Source organism: Rhinopithecus bieti, unplaced genomic scaffold, assembly GCF_001698545.2.
Source record: "Rhinopithecus bieti isolate Rb0 unplaced genomic scaffold, ASM169854v2 scaffold_25748, whole genome shotgun sequence".
NCBI lineage: Eukaryota > Metazoa > Chordata > Mammalia > Primates > Cercopithecidae > Rhinopithecus > Rhinopithecus bieti.
Genome location: NW_016811783.1, coordinates 981,066 through 995,643, shown reverse-complemented (window position 1 = coordinate 995,643; position 14,578 = coordinate 981,066). Strand labels below are relative to the sequence as shown.

At 35.7% G+C, this 14,578-nt stretch overlaps 1 protein-coding gene across 3 annotated transcripts in view; it reads left to right on the top strand.

Annotated features, from left to right (window-relative positions):
* Positions 1–14,578, top strand: part of CCDC148 (coiled-coil domain containing 148) — a 197,359-nt gene that overhangs the window by 3,219 nt on the left and 179,562 nt on the right. For all 3 annotated transcript variants that reach the window (XM_017895088.1, XM_017895089.1, XM_017895087.1), the window contains exons 2-3: positions 4,116–4,237; positions 11,287–11,390. In XM_017895088.1, the coding sequence (XP_017750577.1) occupies positions 4,116–4,237; positions 11,287–11,390 (226 nt within the window). The remainder of the gene's footprint in view (positions 1–4,115; positions 4,238–11,286; positions 11,391–14,578) is intronic.

The following is a 14,578-nucleotide window of genomic DNA, read 5'->3' as shown; positions in this document are numbered from 1 at the left end:
TTTGGGCATCTAGTACTATAAATTTCCCTCTTAACACTGCTTTAAATGTGTCCCAGAGATTCTGGTACATTGTGTGTTTGTTGTCATTGGTTTCAAAGAACTTCTTTATTTCTGTCTTCATTTTGTTATACCCAGTAGTCATTGAGGAGCAGGTTCAGTTTCCATGTAGTTATGTGGTTTTGAGTGAGTTTCTTAATCCTGAGTTCTAATTTGATTGCACTGTGATCTAAGAGACTGTTATGATATCCATTCTTTTGCATTTGCTGAGGAGTGTTTTACTTCCAACTCTGTGGTCAATTTTAAAGTAAGTGCGATGTGGTGCTGAGAAGAATGTATATTCTGTTGATTTGGGGTGGAGAATTCTGTAGCTGTCTATTAGGTCTGCTTGGTGCAGAGCTGAGTTCAAGTCCTGAATATCCTTAATTTTCTGTCTTGTTGATCTAATATTGACCGTGGGGTGTTAAAGTCCCCCATTATTATTGTGTGGGAGTCTGTCTCTTTGTAGGTCTCTAAGAACTTGCTTTATGAATCTGTATTGGGTGCATACATATGTAGGATAGTTAGCTCTTCTTGTTGCTTTGATCTCTTTAGCATTATGTGGTGCCCTTCTTTGTCTCTTTTGATCTTTGTTCGTTTAAAATCTGTTATTCAGAGACTGGGATTGCAACCCCTGCTTTTTTTTTTTTTCTTTTTCTTTCCATTTGCTTGGAAAATATTCCTCCATCCCTTTATTTTGAGCCTGTGTGTATCTTTGCATGTGAGATGGATCTCCTGAATAGAGCACACTGTTGGGTCTTGACTCTTTATTCAGTTTGCCAGTCTGTGTTTTTAATTGGGGGCATTTAGCCCATTTACATTTAAGGTTAGTATTGTTATGTGTGAATTTGATCCTGTCATCATGATGCTAACTGGTTATTTTGTCTGTTAGTTGATGCAGTTTCTTCATAGTGCCGATGGTCTTTACAATTTGGTGTGTTTTTGCAGTGGCTGGTACCGGTTGTTCCTTTCCGTATTTAGTGCTTCCTTCAGGAGCTCTTGTAAGGCAGGCCTGGTGGTGACAAAATCTCTAAGCATTTGCTCGTCTGTAAAGGATTTTATTTCTCCTTCATTTATGAAGCTTAGTTTGGCTGGATATGAAATTCTGGGTTGAAAATCTTTTATTTAAGAATGTTGAATATTGGCCCCCACTGTCTTCTGGCTTATAGGGTTTCTGCAGAGAGATCCACTGTTAGTCTGATGAGCTTCCCTTTGTGGGTAACCAAACCTTTCTCTCTGGCTGCCCTTAACATTTTTTCCTTCATTTCAACCTTGGTGAATCTGATGATCATGTGTCTTGGGGTTGCTCTTCTGGAGGAGTATCTTTGTGTTTTTGTCTGTATTTCCTGAATTTGAATGTTGGCCTGTCTTACTTGGTTGGGAACGTTCTCCTGGATAATATCCTAAAGAGTGTTTTCCAACTTGGTTCCATTCTCCCTGTCACTTTCAGGTACACCTATCAAACATAGGTTTGGTCTTTTCACATAGTCCCATATTTCTTGGCGGCTTTGTTTGTTCCTTTTCATTCTCTTTTCTCTAATCTTATCTTCACATTTTATTTCATTAAGTTGATATTCAACCTCTGATATCCTTCCTTCTGCTTGGTCCATTTAGCTATTGATACTTGTGTATGCTTCGTGAAGTTCTTGTGCTGTGTTTTTCAGCTCCATCAGGTCATTTATGTTCTTCTCTAAACTGGTTATTCTAGTTAGCAATTCAACTAATTTTTTTCAAGGTTCTTAGCTTCCTTGAATTAGGTTAGAACATGCTCCTTTACTCGGGGGAGTTTGTTATTACCCATCTTCTGAAACCTACTTCTGTCAATTCGTCAAATTCATTTTCCATCCAGTTTTGTTCCCTTGCTGGCAAGGTGTTGTGATCCTTTGGAGGGGAAGAGGCATTCTGGTTTTTAGAATTTTCAGCCTTTTGGCACTGGCTTCTCCCCATCTTCGTGGATTTATCTATCTTTGATCTTTGATGTTGGTGACCTTTGGCTGGGGTTTCTTTTTTGTTGATGTTGATGGTATTCCTTTCTGTTCATTAGTTTCCTTCTAACAGTCAGGCCCCTCTGCTGCAGGTCTGCTGGAGTTTGCTGGAGGTCTACTCCAGACCCTGTTTACCTGGGTATCACCAGTGGAGGCTGCAGAACAGCAAAGGTTGCTGCCTGTTCCTTCCTCTGGAAGCTTTGTTCCAGAGGGGCACCCGCCAGATGCCAGCTGGAGCTCTCCTGTATGAGGTGTCTGTCTGCCCCTGCAGGGAGGTGTCTCCCAGTCAGAAGACATGAGGGTCAGGGACCCAGTTGAGGAGGCAGTCTGACCCCTAGCAGAGCTCGAACACTGTGCTTGGAGATCCGCTGCAAGGAGCTGACAGGCAGGGAAGTCTAAGTTTGGTGAAGCTGCACTCAGAGCCGCCTGCCCCTTCCTCCAGGTGCTCTGTCCCAGGGTGATGGGAGTTTTATCTATAAGCCCCTGACTGAGGCTGCTGCCTATTTTTCAGAGATGCCCTGCCCAGAGAGGAGGAATCTAGAGAGGTAGTCTGTCTACAGCAGCTTTGCTGAGCTGCAGAGGGTTCTGCCCAGTTGGAACTTCCCTGTGGCTTTGTTTACACTGTGAGAGGGAAATCACCTACTCAAGCCTCAGTAATGGTAGACACCCCTACCCCCACCAAGCTCAGTCATTCCTGGTCAACTTCAGACTGCTGTGCTGGCAGCGGGAATTTCAAGCCAGTGGTTCTCAGCTTGCTGGGCTCCATGTGGGTGGGATCCACAGAGCTAGACCACTTGGCTCCCTGGCTTCAGCCCTCTTTCCAGGGGAGTGAACGGTTCTGTCTCACTGGCATTCCAGGCACAACTAGGGTATGAAAAAACTCCTGCAGCTAGCTCGGTGTCTGCTGAAATGGCTGCCCGGTTTTGTGCTTGAAACCCAGGGCCCTGGTGGAGTAGGCATTTAAGGGAATCTCCTGATCTGTGGGTTGCAAAGACCATGGGAAAAGCATAGTATTTGAGCTGGGGTGCACCATTCCTCATGTCACAGTCCCTCATGACTTCCCTTGGCTAGGGGAGGGAGTTCCCCAACTCCTTGTGCTTCCTGGGTGAGGTGACACCCCACTGTGCTTCAGCTTGCTGTCCGTGGGCTGTACCCACTGTCTAACCAGTCCCAGTGAGATGAGCCAGGTACCTCAGTTGGAAATGCGGAAATCATCCACTTTCTGCATTGATCTAGCTGGGCACTGCAGACTAGAGCTGTTCCTATTTGGCCATCTTGCCAGGTCTCCCTACCCTTGCTTTCTTTCACTGTGATTGGCCTGAAATCATTTGAGAGCTTTCTATAGTCATGTGATCCATGATTTACTTAATAAATCCTAATTACTTTATATGACACAGATGAATTATTCATATAATTGAGGTGGAAGTACATGTTTTGTTTGAGTTACTCAAGTTATTGTATACTTTATGCTACTTGAACTTAGAGTAACTCTTGCTTGTGTTTTGCTTTATCCAAATGGCTCATATCATACCGGACTAGGACATTGTATGTATTTGGATGTAGATTACTCAAACATTTTACATGATTTTAATATTTTTCAATGTATTAAACTTTTAGCTTTCAGTTTCAACCTTTTTTCAAATTTAATTAAAATTATTTTGATTTTCTAAGTTAAAATGCATCTATGATTGAAAATCTATTTATATAATTTGATTTATAATGATGTGATACTTAATATTCACAGTTGATGTCTATCACATTTTAAATAAAAAGAATGGGTTAACAGTCATCATACTTTGTAGCTTGGCATTATAATTTTCTAAAATCTTCAATATACGGTACTAATTTAGCTGAAAGCATTCCCTCTGTACCCTTTCAGAAGTAATGTTGTGCAAGAAATAAAGGGGCTATATTATAATAATTTCTAGAAATAGAGGCCTCAAATATATTATCAATATTGTAATATATTGTTTCTTGTATTTGCTTAAAATATTTAAAATAACATCTGAAGTCGATATGTTGCCCTAATTATATTTTGACTTCAAATAACATGATATTCTTTCTTTGTCATTTTTCTATTTTTATACCTAATAGATAATCTGGTATTGCCTATGAAAAATGAGATGAGAAACACCAAGTACAAACCAGTAGACTATCAACAATTGCGTGTATTAACTGAAGCAAAGAAATTAGCTTCTGCCTCTGCAGAGCTAAAGGTTAGAAGTTATGTGTGTATGTGTTTTTCTAGTTTTAGAAAATTGAATTGCTAGAAAGTGTTTACAATGTCAATGTGAAAATAAATGACATTCCAAATAGTTGTTGGAAACTCCCAAGTAGTAATAATAGTGAATAGCAGCTAACATTTATCGAATGCTCTCAGACACCATTATATAGTTTACATGCATTCATGCATTACCCATTTAATGTTCAGAACAACTCTTTGAGGTCTGAATTCAACTTTATTTTTTGAAAGACAGTTATTTTATTAGCTTTCAACAACTTCCAACTTAATCTGAAGAATAAAAATTGTTAGTAATTACCAGCTGCGGACTATTACCTGATTAAGACTCCTTCTCCAACACTATACAAATATGTCCTCAGGTGCTCTCTTTTCTAGAATTCCGTTTTTGGCTTAAAGATATGTTCCAGGCCAGGGCGAACCTAGGCTAGATTTGAAAGGAGATTATGTGCAAGTGATTTTGCACAGTATTTTAGGACCATGTATAGTTTAGGATTATTCACACAGTATGATTCTTTCTTGTGGAAATAATAGAGTTCATTAAAAACAGTATTTTCATTACTTGACTGCAGTAAAAAACAGATTAGGTGAAGCAACTTGTTACATAATTTGCATGTTGTTTGTATTCACAATTTTCATGGTTTGTTCATTTTGCCTTTTATTGTTAATACCTTTTTTTATAGAAGGCAATTGTTATGAGTTCAAAGCACATTTGATACTCTATTCTGGAGAGATTACCATATATTCATGGGCTATATCTCCTCAAACTAAGGCAACCACTTAAAAGCCAGGGCATTATTTATTTGGTTTATATAACTTTAAAATAAGTTAATGTTATGGGAACATTCAAAGAAATTTTGTGGTAAAGTCACTTATATTACTATCATCCTAACAAAACTTTTCATATTCCTGACTTCTGTTTATTGTACACATATATATAAACATAAACGTAATACGCATTTTATTTTTCCCATGATAAGCATAGACATGAAATCATGTATACTTTTCTCCCTAACGGTCTGTCACATAATCTTTTACATACTTAATTGTTCAAGCCAGTACATATTTATTATGTGTCTACTATTTGCCTTGAAGATACAATGGTAAGCAAAATACAGCCCTTACCTTTATGAAATTTACTGTTTGCTGGGGGAGGGAGAGGAGTCAGTGTTTATCAAATAAACCTGGAAGTAAAATTATCCCAAGTATAAACTGCAATAAAAACCATGCTGTCTGGTGTATAATAGCATTTGATCTTCACTGAGTGGTTAGGGAAGGCTTTTCTGAGGAAGGGATATTGGATTTGGGATCTCAAGGCCAATAAAGTACAAAGTTACAATGAGATAGGAAGAATCAGTTCTGGTGTTCTATTGCACAGTAGGGTGAGGATGAATAACAGTAAGGTATTGTATATTACAAAACAGAAGAGAGGCTGTTGAATATACTCCCCACAAAGAAATGATAAATGCATGTGACGATGGCCGTGCTAAATACCCTGATTTAATGTATATTTTTATATAACGTATATATGTATCAAAACATCAAATTGTGCCCATAAATATGCACAATTACAATATGTCAATTAAAAATATAATACAAAAGAATTAACTAGGTAAAAACAGGAGTGACAAGTACTCCGAAGAGAAAATGATCCATGCATTATCCCACCCCAATTTTTAGATATTTGAGATGTACCCAATTTTGTGATAATAGAAATTATGCTACTTCAAGCATAGAGACTTTTCATGTTTTAGAATCCTCTACTCTCATGGGAAAAATTCCCATGATTGGGACATCTGGATCAAAAGTGTGAGTGTTTTTTAGTGTTTTTGAGACCTGTTACCAAGTTTCTTTCCCAAGGTATTGTTTTAATGAAGATACCAAACAAATGTATTCTCTACACCCTTGTCAGTATTGGAATAGATAAATAAATATTCATGTTACATGTATATATACACACTTATATTTCTAATACCATCCATCCATCCATTCGAGATGTACCAAAAAAGACATTTTGACTGAATGTAGAATGGTTGAATGTTAAAATCAGTAGTTTGTCAAAGTGAATTTCTCTTTGGTGATAGACTCATTATGAAAGAATCAATATATTTCAGATTTTTAATTATTATTGTGGTCTTTATAGTTTGATATCAAGTGCAGGAACAGTAATTTCTCAGCACTGTCAGCCACTGGATTGCTACTCTGGTCACTGTATTTACATATTTGTGCGGTTAAACAGATGCTCACGTTCAACTGGCATTTTAAATAACATCAGTAACCTTTTTGTTCATAGCGGAATGTAATTCAGGAAGAAGCTTTTCTAGAAATAACTGTGTACCTGGGATTCATAGCTTGGCAAATCTCCAAAAAAAATCCCTTGTCTTTAACTAATGAAAACGGTTCACAGTCTGTAGCAATCATTTTGACAAGCCTTTGCTTCCATTTTCAGTCTCCGTAGATTCATGATGATAAGGAATTGTCCTTTTAAAGCATTTTGGGATGTCTGTTGTTTTGAATTTCAGTTAGTGAGAACAAAATGTGTCCTAGGTACTTCATCATTTTCTAACACTTGCTTTTTTTTCTTCATGCAGTTTTCATTTTTTATTATATCTGGATTAAGGAAAATGCATTGGGAATATTGTTGTACGTTATTTTTTGGAGTCTTCCCTTCTAATTTAATTTAGAGGTGGCAAGTTGACATTTTGCTTTTAATTTATTCTTGTAAGTTGTGAACAATTGCCAAATAGGACTTTTTCTTAAAAGACTCATGGCTTAAGTGGAATTAAATAAATGGAAATTAAATACAACTCAAAATTTTTTTTTAATGTCCTGAATGCTAAGATAAAAAGTAGTCCACACTAAATTGATGCATTACCCAAAGTATCGTCTGTTATTCTTTCAATATATTACTTGAATAAAAACTATATAGGGCTCAAAAGAATATATTATTATTCTTAATGTTTCATAGCTAACACATTCTCTCTTAATATTTGTATTAATTATTGGCCTACTTCCCTATTTATTTTACCATTTAAATGCACTCTTTTTTTAGACATGTAATTTACAGTTTTAATAATCATTGTTAATTATTACAGCACTTTTCTCTGGCAATATTAAACATATTTAAATAAAATGATAAAATATTAACATTTAAAGCACATAAAGAGATTATTGCTTCAAGTTACATCTAGAATGCATAGTTACTTGTCTGATTTGTACTACTGATATTATTAACAAGCTAGATGTGATGGTCATTTATATAATCACTGTGTCATTGATCATGCACAATTTCTGGGATGCCAACCATATAAGACTGAAGTGGACAGTCAGTGATCTGGTCTTTCAAAGGCTGAGATTGAACCTGAAGACAAATAATAGAGTTGGACTAAAAACTGAGACCAATTTTGGTACATTGTGTGTAACTGTTCATTCCCAGTGTATTAACTGTTAAAGAGATCTTTGCAATTATTTTTAAATTTGAATTTCTTTGCTTAGATAATTATTGTACAGCTCAAGGCTTTATTAATTCTTTTAAAAAATGTTATAGAAAATTATAAACATATGAACAATTGGATTGAATGGTATAGTGGATCTCCATGTCACATCATTCAGCTTCTACAATGATCAACTTTTGACCATTGTTTCCTCTATACTCCTACCCACAAACCACCCCCTGTGCCAGACTGTTTTGAAGCAAATCACAGACATCATAATATTTTACCCATAAATATTTCAACATGTATTGCTGAAATAATAAAGATTTTTAAAAGCCTATAATACTATTACCATGTCTAAAAATGTTATTGTCTTAATAATTTCAAATATGTAGTGTTAAATTTTCCTGATTATCTCAAAAATTTTGTCTTAAAGTTTATTTAAATCAGCTTCTAGATATAATCTGTACATTATAACTTTTTTTTAGATTTGCTCCTCTATCCTCTTGTATTTTGTAATTTATTTTTTGAAGAAATTGTATTGTTTGTCTTATAGTCTGAATTAGGCAGATTACATCCTGGTGGTGCCATTCAACATGTTTTTCTGTTTCTTGTGTTTCCAGTAAATTGATAGTTATATTTAGGGACTTGATCAGATTCAAGTTCAATTAATTTTGGCAAGAACACTTATTGATGGAAGTTTTGTGCTCTAATCTTTTTCTATTACAAATGGTACTGCAGTGAATAGCTTTGTGCATATATCTTTTATACTTTCACCAATATAGTTTTCAGATAAATTTCTATAAATGAAGCTGCTAGGTCACCTGATAAATCCATGTGAAATCTTGTGATACATCTCCAAATTCCCTTCTATGGGGGTTGTATCACTTTGTATTCCCACTAGCAATACTAGAGGGAACATGCTTTCTTTAGTTTCACAGAGTGTTTTGTTAAACAATTGAGTTTTTGCCAACCCGATAGATGAGAAATTGCATCTTACTATAGTTTTTTGTTTCTTTTTATTTGTGTTAACAGTTCTTTATTGAGTTATAACTCACATGTAGTAAAATGTATATATCTCAAACGTACATCCCAGTGACATTTGACAAACATATACATACATGTAACCAATTGTCTACTAGTTATTGACATCTGTCTCAAAAGATGGATCTTCTGGTTCAAAGGACTTTTGTAATATTTCAAGATGCCTATTTAGGTTTTATTATCTTGGACCATCACAATAAGCCATACACAGGAAACCCCTGGTTTCTAAGTCTTTTGTGGATTCATTGTTTTGTCATTTTTCCAGAGTATTTTTGAATCGTCAGCATTCTGCACAAATTATCATCCACCCTAAGTATTGACTTTATATGGCATATTGCCCAGTAAAATGAATTGGAATCACCTAGACATCTCTCTGTTGGTAAAGACAGAACTTTAAATCTTTTGGTCTTTTAAGACTTTTTTTTTTTTTTCATTTTAGCCCAAGGATAGAAGTGGAACCAATGAGTGAATTTATAAAAAAATCAGTGTGTTGTGCAAAATATTGGAATTGTCTAGTGAAAATATTAGCTTTATTTTGACTTTTATTGTCTACATAATTGGACTTTCCCTGGGCCCAAAGGCAAGAGCATTGATTTTTTTTACAAACTATAAAAATGTGTCCCCGTCTTTCACCAATATATTTTAATTTTTTTGTACAATGTGTACCAAATATGCCAAAGAAATCTAATTTTAAAAGTTGTATCTGTTACAACAGACTTTAGATACTGTGTATGGTAAATGGCTAGAATGAGTTTTAAGCATTCTTAAAGTGAACATTAAAATGTCAGATTTTAGAAATACTGTGTACTTGTATTTTTTGGTAGGTAAAATAGAGACTGCTGAATGTTTTCTGCAGTGTCCTGTGCTTTTAAAATGTACTTCCCTCCTAAATTTTATAATTGCAACACTCTTAAGACCTTCTTAGGAAAATATTTGACTTTGACTTTGTAGTTTTTAAAAGTAATCTTTGAGTTGTTTTCTTATATCCCTAATTTTGAATCAGTAACCAGAACAGAAGAAAGATAAACTCAAGGTTAAAGCAATCAGTGAATGATGGCTGGAAATAGCATGCATTATAAAGATTCCTTTTTAGAACTTGTCTTCTGAAGTCTTTACATCTCCAGTATTGATCTTTTAAAGCTTGTAGGGTACTAAGTGCTTTAACAGCGGAGAAATTATGAAATGTGTGTATTTCATCAAGTTTCTGATTTACAATTTTGTAGTTTAAAATGTTTAATATGGAATACTTGAGTTTGGAGTATGCATGAGTATAAGTTAGAGTCTAACCAGGGAACAGACATCACTTGAGGATTCAGAGTAGAGGGATTTTTAATGTAGGAAGATGGTTATGCAGGTGATAGCACTGAGAAGGCAGAGGACTAGGAGGCAATACAGAAGTTGACAAGTACAGGAAGTCACTGCCATCTGTAGGTCAGAGCGACATACAGAAGAAGCAAGGCCATGCCACACTCCTGGGGTGAGGTTACCCAGAGATAGTTGGAACGCAGCGGAACTGTTCAGAGAAAAGTTGGGGCAATGGACATGAGCAAATGCTCCTGGAGACCCTGTGAGAGTAGAGAAGGCAAGATGATGTAATCCTTTGGCTTCTCCTTTCTTCCTTGCCTTCAGTCTCCCATGCCAGGGTCTTGCTTTGGCTGAAGCCAACTGGTAGGGGTGCCTGAGAAACACAGGCTGCTCTGTGAGATGGAGCAGATCAGGCAAACAGCCAGAAATGGATCTAAGGCAAACAGATCCAGGGCTGATATAACCTTTCAGCTGAAACCCAAAAGCATTCATTATGTGCTACATTTTTAAAAAGTCATAAAATTGAGGAAAAATTAAGTTCAGTTGAAAATTTAGATTTCAATGCTACGTGATTTTCATATTCCTTTAAGTATCATCAAATAAATATTTGCTTAAATTAAAAAATTTTGTTTACAAAGATGTACATAGAGTTGAAAGATTAAAATTGTGTGTTCAAGGTCATATTTCTAGTAAATGTTGAAGCCAGGCCTTCTAAAAACTTATCCAATGAATCTTTCCCATCTTATGCTGAGGGATAAACCAATCTAAACATCAGGGTTCTTTGTTACTCTGATGTTTATGAGCTTTATGATCTTGATGACATCTTTTAACTTCTCATACATTCAATAAATATTGTCCTCCAAAAATGTGAATAAAGATGCCTATTATACCTGACAGGGAAGATAAACCCAAAAGGGTAGAAATGAGACCTCTTGAAAAATTTTCTGGGGTGATATGAATTAAGGTATTATTTATTTCATGTATGGAAAATAGAATGACTTCACCTTTAATAAGTACTTTAAAAACAGTTCTTAAGGTTGTCAGTATTCCTAACTATTTTTCTTTCTCCTCCCTGCTTTAAGAAACCAAACTTATTTTAGGTAGATTTTGTGTTAGAAGATGCACTAATAAGAATTTAACAAGAGCAACTATTTAACTTAGAAAATTCAGATTAAACATTTCTTTGTGAAAAACGCATTCTGAAATATTTGAAGTTGCTCCTCTTTTGTTCCTCTAAATCTAGATCAGAAAAGCAATGTTGACTTCAAAGATATCCAAAGAACAAACACTAATAAAACAACACAAGCAAGTGTGGTGGCAGGAATACCAGAGGCTGAATGAAGTCAGGTAAGAACTGGGGGAAATAGTTAAGAACACGTAGGAATTACTAGGAATTGCACTTACCTCGTCAGATGTTCTATAATGTTCCATGTTAATTAACCATTGCAATAAAAAATTTAAAGTTACAGCTTGAATGTGAGTTAAATTAAAATCCTTTCATTTCCTCAGCTTAATCTGAAATCCAGTGAATATATTAATATGGCTTTTGCCTCCTTTCGGAAAGAAGATAATCTTCTATATGTGCCAATCACTTCCACACTCCCACTCTCATACTTGTATTTACTTGTATCATACTTAGCATATTGGATTATAATGTTTTGGTTACGTGTTTTTTCTTCCCTATAAAGTGGTAGAGATCCTATCACAGGCAAACATCTCATCATATTCATTTTTATGTAGTAAAATACATAGGAGAGATGTAAATGCTTTTAATACATGGATGACCTAATGAACAAGGAGTTCAAGTTGCAAATGGTTTCTGGGTGTAACTGCCTCATTACTAACTTACTCAATTTTGCTTTTTGACTTTTGTTATTATTTCCAGCGGTCACATAAAGATAAATTAAAATGAAATATTGATTCTACAGTTGATCTTCATTGTAATCTTTGAAAAATTAGTTTTTTTCAAAAGTCAAGGCAAAAAAAGAAGGCAGATGTGTTTCTCCTTCATTTATAGCATATATACTTGTTTTAGTGATGATGTTTATAAAGTGTGCTTTTAAAATGTGCATTTTAAAACATTTATATCAAAAGAGGTAATTTCTGTGGTCTTATTCTAAGTAAAGTTTCTAAATACCATTAACTTTACTTTTGACTTAGGTATTTTTCATGTTGATGAGTTTCTTATTCTGGCAGGTGACTCCTCTGTGAAGTAGAAGGCTTATAATTGAAAGTGGTTTTACATTATTGTGTAACTTAAAACAGAAAAACAAAGTTATATGGATTTCATCACCATACATCTACTATAAAAACAATGAAATTAGACCCATCCTATCCCTCAAAAGTCACCTTTTGTGGAGAGAATGTTTGAGCCCTTTGGAATTTTTTTTTTGAAAATGTGCATAACTTGAAACATGACAAAAAGGAAAGCCATTAGGAAGCTTTAATTATGGTGTTCACTGATTCAAGTTCAAATGTAAAGGAAGACACTGGGTAAAGTTTTTTGTTTTTTGTTTTTTTTTTAAATCTTGGCTATTCCACATCTTTCTTACTGTGTATATTAAGTTGTTCTTAAGCTAGGTAGAAGAGATGTATATATATCATGATGGAAAATAATTCTTTTGACTGACCTGGAATGACACAAAGAAAATGGAGGTGGGGAACACTTAGGTAATGATAACCTTAATGTCTCAGAACTTCTAAGGGCTGAAAATTGGACAAAATGAAGAATTCCAGGATAAGTTTGTGTTATTCTAGAATGCAAGCTAATTTCAATTTGTGTTCAGTGCTACTGAAAACTAACAGCAATAGGAGATAAGTTAGAGAAATGACTACCTTGTGGAGAATTTAGTGCCACCAACAAATTAGAAGTAGTTAAAGTCCTAACAGTGTTTGTCAACCTTTAGAAATCGACATCCCCTTTTAATAAGTAAGATTCTATGCCTTACCATAAAAGTCAACATTTAAGAATCTCAGGCAGGCAGAGGATAAGGGCCTACAATGACACCTAACGTTTGTTAGGTAATTTAATATGTGCCAGGTAATACTAGGTTGGGCAAAAGCCACAATTATTTTTGCACCAACTGAATATGTTAAGTCCTTTACATGTTTTATCTCCTTTAATATTTACAATGACCCTGCAAACTAGTAGTTATTGCTGTCTCAGTTTTACAAATGAGAGTCTTGTGTCTCAGATGATGAAAGTTATTTGTAGATCATAAATAACCTAGTCTGTGTGGAGCTGGGATTGGAATGTTTGCCCCTAACTTCTGTGCTCTATGACCTTGGAGTTGAGTAGCTTTTTCCTTTTTCTACAGGGTTCTGTTTACGTCAGCTGAGATCCAACTGGTCTAGCCTTGCTGGCAAAAACAAAAGAAGTTTTGCCAGGGTGTGATGGTGCATACCAGTGGTCCCAGCTACTTGGGAGGCTGAGGCAAGAGGATCACTTGAGCCTAGGTGTTCAAGTTTGCAGTGCGTTATGATTGCACCTGTGAACAGCTACTGCACTCTAGCCTGGGCAACATCGTGAGACCCCATGTCTAAAAACAACAAAACAAAATGAAAACAAGTTGCCAAATTTTAATTCTTTGTAATCTGTACTAAGAAAACTAGACAAAATTTTCAAATGTAAAATTATGTTTAATATTTATATTTGTACCATTTTATTTAAATTGTGTTATGCTTAATGAAACTATACCCCTTGAGGTTTTTGATATACTTTCCCAGAGGTACTTTCTCCATTGTTTCATTCTGGTACCACAAAGAATCCCTTAAGTTTTTGTGTGCTCATTTGCCCAGATGACGTAATAATCTACTCAGTGCAACCACCTGCAAATAAGACACCCTGGTGAAGGGCATTTTTGGGCCTTCAGGTGTCTACCTGGTACAGGTTCTTATCCTTCCAGAGAGGTGCCAAAGTTCTAGGTGGAGAATCAGTCTCCTCAGAACATCAAAAATTACCCATGTCTTCATTTTTTTGGCAGTTTATATGCTCTGTTATGACTTTCTGGGTGCTGAGCTAGATGGTTTTTAAGTGCTGTGTTTCTGGTTAAACAAATCTGTTCTGGAATAACTTCTGGTTTGACTCAACCATTATGCACTCATCCTCCATGTAACAGTTGCAAATGTGATCTTAAAAATATTTCTGGCAGAAACTACCTGCTGGGAAAATAGACAGTGAGGTATCATTTACAATATCACCCCTCCTTTATACATTCACACAAAAACCAAATCCTTGCCCCATGTAAATTGGCTTAGAAAATTATGACACAGCACTTTGGGAGGCTGAGGCAGATGGATCACCTGAGGTCAGGAGTTTGAGACTAGCCTAGCCAACATGGTGAAATCCTGTCTCTGCTAAAAATACAAAAATTAGCCAGGCATGATGACGCATACCTGTAGTCCCAGCTACTCGGGAGGCTGAGGCAGGAGAATTGCTTGAACCCGGGAGGTGGAGGTTGCAGTGAGCTGAGATCACGCCACTGCACTCCAGCCTGGGCAACCCAATGAGACTCCTTCTCAAAAAAAAAAAAAAA